This window comes from Zerene cesonia, chromosome 12, assembly GCF_012273895.1.
Source record: "Zerene cesonia ecotype Mississippi chromosome 12, Zerene_cesonia_1.1, whole genome shotgun sequence".
Lineage (NCBI taxonomy): Eukaryota > Metazoa > Arthropoda > Insecta > Lepidoptera > Pieridae > Zerene > Zerene cesonia.
Genome location: NC_052113.1, coordinates 200,665 through 205,731, shown reverse-complemented (window position 1 = coordinate 205,731; position 5,067 = coordinate 200,665). Strand labels below are relative to the sequence as shown.

Sequence of the window (5,067 nt, the reverse complement as noted above, 5' to 3'; positions counted from 1 at the left end):
CAACGAGCAGATTGTGATCGGTGCCACAGTCGGCACCAGGAAATGTCTTTACATTTCTTACAGATGATCGCCAACGTGTTAAATTACTTAATCAAATCTATAAAAAAGTCTCCAAATAACTAAGCAACAATAGATATACCTATCAAGTATGCGAATTCAGAACTAAAAGATTAAAATAGCAAAGGTCATGATAGTTACGTGTGCACGTCAACCGCCTGCGTGTAGCCGCGCAGGCGCTGGTGCACCGCACCCACGAAACTGTTCACTTTCTGTATGGTGTGATGCACGCCGCGGGAGGCGCGGGCGTGCAGTTCTGCTTGCCTGCGAGAGGACACCGCACACTTGTATACACCCAACGATTCCTCATTATGTTTTAGATAAATAATGTAAAGAAACCACCAACCACCACACAATAACATCTAAAATATTTACTCTCCCTTACCTCGATATATTATAGTGAAGTTGTCAATTGTGGTACATTTCTAATGGGGCATATAAATCCTTTGGTATAAATACAATATAATCTATTGTGTATGTAGCTACAATCTAAATACTTAAAGTCCTTACACACAATAGTCCTTATAAACATTTCATTTACCAACCACTGCTCCAAATACGGCATATTGAAGCGCTGGCAGTAGTGCTTCCTGACGTAGTCCGCGTAGCACAGCGACAGGAACCAGCAGATGGTGATGTGGATTTGCGGCTGCTGCTGCTTCAGGAAGCGGGTGAGAGGCCCCAGCGGGACCATCTCTGTTTGTCCGAGGAAGCCCGCCGTCGTCATCTCGAGAAGAATATTTGGGCTCTGGAGTACCGACATTACATAAATAACGACATAAAGTAAGAAATGTTGGTACAATAAGTATAATTGATGGTTCACGATTGATAAATGACTCACGTCTCTAATAAGGGTGTCGAGATAGTACTGAAAGAAGCGCATGGAGCACACCCAAAGATGGATCATCAGCGCCAACATTCCGGCCACCATTGAGCACTGTAACAAATTCATTTCACATTTGCCTTATTAATACATGATTGAAACTAGAAAACAATCACGAAGTTAAGTATTTGCTCAGTTTATATTCATCTTGAATCTATGTCGCCCACTATAAGTTCTTATTGTCCCAATTCGCTATTTGTTTTTAAATGTTTTTAAAATATAAACGAAACCTATGCACAAGAGAATCCTCAAAATCGAGCAGATTCTCACCACCAGCGTTTTCTCGAGCAGCGAGACGTGGGCGTGGTCGCCAGCTACAAAGATGGTCGCCTGCAGCTCGTTGTAGAGGAACAGCGCCGCGGCGCTCGCGAACACCGCCGTGGGCCCCATCCCCCATACCTCCCCGTTGCAGCTCAGCCATCGCGCCACCGACTCTACCTGGGACTCCGACAGATTCTGCGAGTTTCGGATGCTGAATTAGCTGCGATTCAGTGTTTGATACTTAATGGTCAAAGGAAAACTGAAACTTGCATGCGTTTTTTTTTTGTGGTGAATGGTTGAATGAACAAGGTTCCCATTTTCATTAATCATTGTCGATTTTCACAAAAACTTCACATTTAAGAGGAAAAAATAAAATCAATGATAAGTACAGACCCAATCGATTTGGCAGCTCAAATAATCAAATTCAGGGCGCTACTAAACAATTTAATATTTTAATCAATGTATCGTTTGCACATTGTTTTAATACTTAAAAACATTGGTCACGAAAATATCTTCCGTTTATCTTTGAATATTAATACAACAGGGCTCAGAAAGCATGACATGACTCAAAATAATGTGCTTTTACTCACGCAATGTGTATTGAAGCTTACAGTTTTTCCTGCCATACAATTGGTGCCGGGAGCCTGCCTTCGCAGTTATTACCATCTTCATCACTATTTTATTTAAGCATTGTAACGATCACTGGAAATTTTATTTTTATTTAACGATATTGGGGATGACAGTGTCAGATACGTTGACGTGATCTAGGAGGCTAGATTATCACACAAACTTTTTCGTGAACCGTAATGCAACAAATAAAAAAAAGTGTAATGTTATTATTTCCTTGATAACTAATATATCAATTACAGAGTTATCAACTTACATAACCAACTAACCCTTCATCATCGTACTCTCAATAAATAGAATTATCAGGCATCCGTTACTATGAAAACTCTGTAGGCTTGCAGTTTGGTGTTAATTCTTAAGTATCTGCATAATTACAATTACAGAACTATATTAATGTCAAGAGACAAAAGTTTGGGTATTTATGACGTATTTTACAAATGAAAAGTATTTTCTATCAATAACCACATTCTATATTGTTCACCATAAAACTTATTACAAAATCTGATAACATCGGCAAAGAAAACTTTATGAGATTAGATAACTTTAACGAGTCAAAAGGACATTGTGCTGCGTGATATAATAATACTCGTATAGACTTCTTCTATAAATGGACTAACCAGAACAAAAAAATTCAATTCAAACCTTCCTAAGATTAGCACGTTCAACCAAACGAATAAGCAAACAACATCGGGGAAAAATGAGGTCAACTTCAGAACTTCGAATCTATTTATTTCCAGTAATGTTCGTGTTGACTATAATAATTAAGGATTATACATATTGTTGAATAGCAATAACAAAGGAGTGTAGAAATAAAACAAGCATTAAGTAACAAATGTTCAGACGTTCCTGTGATGGCTGACACAGGGCGTCCAACCAGTTGCGTTTATTGGTTAACCATAGACACACACTAACACAATACACGGCTATAATCGACTAGTGCAAACACAAATGCACATTTACCTGTATAAATATAAATAAATAATATGTTCACAGTTATTGAAATCCGTTTACATCATTCGTAAGACATTTTTGTATAAAACGATATTGTTTTTTTTATCAATACATAAGCGCTTTATGACGATCTCGCCTGCTGGTCAGCGCAGATGTAGTGTTAGTTATCCAGATTGTACTTGTCAGAGAACACAGACTTAGGAAGCATGTACCAGTCCCTTACGGTTCGAATAAATAAGGTAGAGTCGAACCGGTTAGTCCGGGAACATGGAACGTCTACCATAAAGCGGTGCCCAGAGTCTGTGCGCCTCCACGACCGATGGGAGAATGGGGATGGCGGAATCAAACTGTGTAATTCCACAGCAGAGCACAAAGCGTACTCGTCTAGTCCTATGCATTAAAGTTAAAGTGATTAGTTTTTCTCAAAGATTTTGAATATTTTCGCGACAGTTTTTCATGAGACGTTCAAATTTGACAAAACATTTGAGAGACGATAAGCATTAAAATTTTACGATCCGATAACAAAACCTTCATTTTCAGGATAGACTTACAATAAAATAAAAACAATATATTAAACATACAAAAAAAAAAACAAAATTTTGCACTAGTCTTTCAATTAATCGTAGTCTATTATATTCATCTACAGGCTATCATAAGATAAACTACTTTTAAACAGTTTGTATAAATTACGGACTAAGTATGTATACGAACACGCGTTAAATATAATAAAAATCATATTAAAAACATACAAGACTAATGTGGGTATATCAACAGTTTTAAGTTCTTTGTATATAAAAACATTTAGTATACCTACACGACAAATACATTTCGAAAATTTTCTAACAATATTTGATTATATGTTTATTAAGTGATTATAGTATGCTATATGCTAGGTAAGGTATATTATGACATTTTGAATATATGTTTAAATACGTATATAACTAATGAAACGCGAATTATATGAGCTACGATTTCATCAAAAATAGTCATAGTTACTTTTTTCCTTTGATGATAAACGACCTAATATTTTTAGACACATTTATTTTAAAATGCTTGAGTATTAATTAGTACGTCTACCAACACGTAAAATATATTATAAATTCATTGCTTCTTAATAAAAAGCAAATTAAGTTCTACGAGTAACATTATATTGTCAATTTACGATATTTACTAGGCAGGTAGCAGGTGCTTCCCTAGTTCTACAAAACATCTGGATAAATTTAACAATATCGATTTTGTCCTGTCGAACCCATGCTATAAAAACGACCTAAGTATTTATAGTTTTCATTAAATAAGGTCTTTCATATTTTTATATTCATTGCCCAAGAATACAAAAATATTATAACCTCATTTTTCAGGCTATTATTTCAAAGCACTAGATTATATATTAAAAAACATATTTATAATAGTAATTATGCATACAACTTATATCTATTTACAAAAATTATGAGTATAAATTTGATAATAACATTTCTTTATATTGATTTAAGTAAGCGAGTTGTAAAATATGCAATAATATATTTTTATAGTCTGTCCAGCAATATTTTAAAAATGTACAGCGTACTCTATAATTTATGCAAAAAACTGCGTATCGAATATGGATCTAATCCACTTATAAAGGATACGCGTTTTAAAAAGGAAATATGTTTTATTTAGGAACTTAAGCATATTATTCTATCCGTTGTAAACATCATCAGGTTTTAAGATTAGATCCACAATCCATAGCTGTTTATATAACTATGTACAACTAACTACTTATTCGTTGTAAACGTAACTAAATAAATATACAATTCTAATGATTATCTATAGGAAACTATTTAAAAAGGTTACTTACTATGAGTATGTGATTACATTAATTATACGTTATAGATCTTAAAGCTCGCTACTCGCTACCCGTCCGATTTATTTTAATCTTATTTAAATATCACACACGCAAGTCGCAACCCATTCACGCAAGGACTTTTTTACTCAGCATAGAGATACAGTTCCACTAGATGCGCTAACATTATTTTTTTATACATACTAACATATTAACTCTACTTAAAGGTAAATAGTAGGTATCGCGAATTATGTCAAATTAAATAACTACATATCAACATAATAAAAATGTATTCATGAATGATTTATTACCTAGAGTTTATTCCCTATTTAACAGTTAGGTTCCTGGTTCAGAATACAGATTAGGTACTCAGATTATTATTGATACATCATTACCTTGTAAAATTATTTTCTTGTAGAAGGCTAGTAGTATTCCTTTATTGTGTAGTTTTACACCAACCACTCGACAG

The 5,067-nt window shown here is 34.5% G+C and overlaps 1 protein-coding gene across 1 annotated transcript in view; it reads right to left on the bottom strand.

Moving 5' to 3' along the window:
• The window catches only part of LOC119830903, a 4,148-nt gene extending 2,321 nt beyond the window's left edge, over positions 1-1,827 (bottom strand). The window contains exons 1-5 of the mRNA XM_038354092.1: positions 1,792-1,827; positions 1,211-1,396; positions 899-994; positions 603-805; positions 199-321 (exon numbers count right to left, since the gene is read on the bottom strand). Of these exons, the coding sequence (XP_038210020.1) occupies positions 199-321; positions 603-805; positions 899-994; positions 1,211-1,396; positions 1,792-1,827 (644 nt within the window). The remainder of the gene's footprint in view (positions 1-198; positions 322-602; positions 806-898; positions 995-1,210; positions 1,397-1,791) is intronic.
• Positions 1,828-5,067: the final 3,240 nt, after the last annotated feature.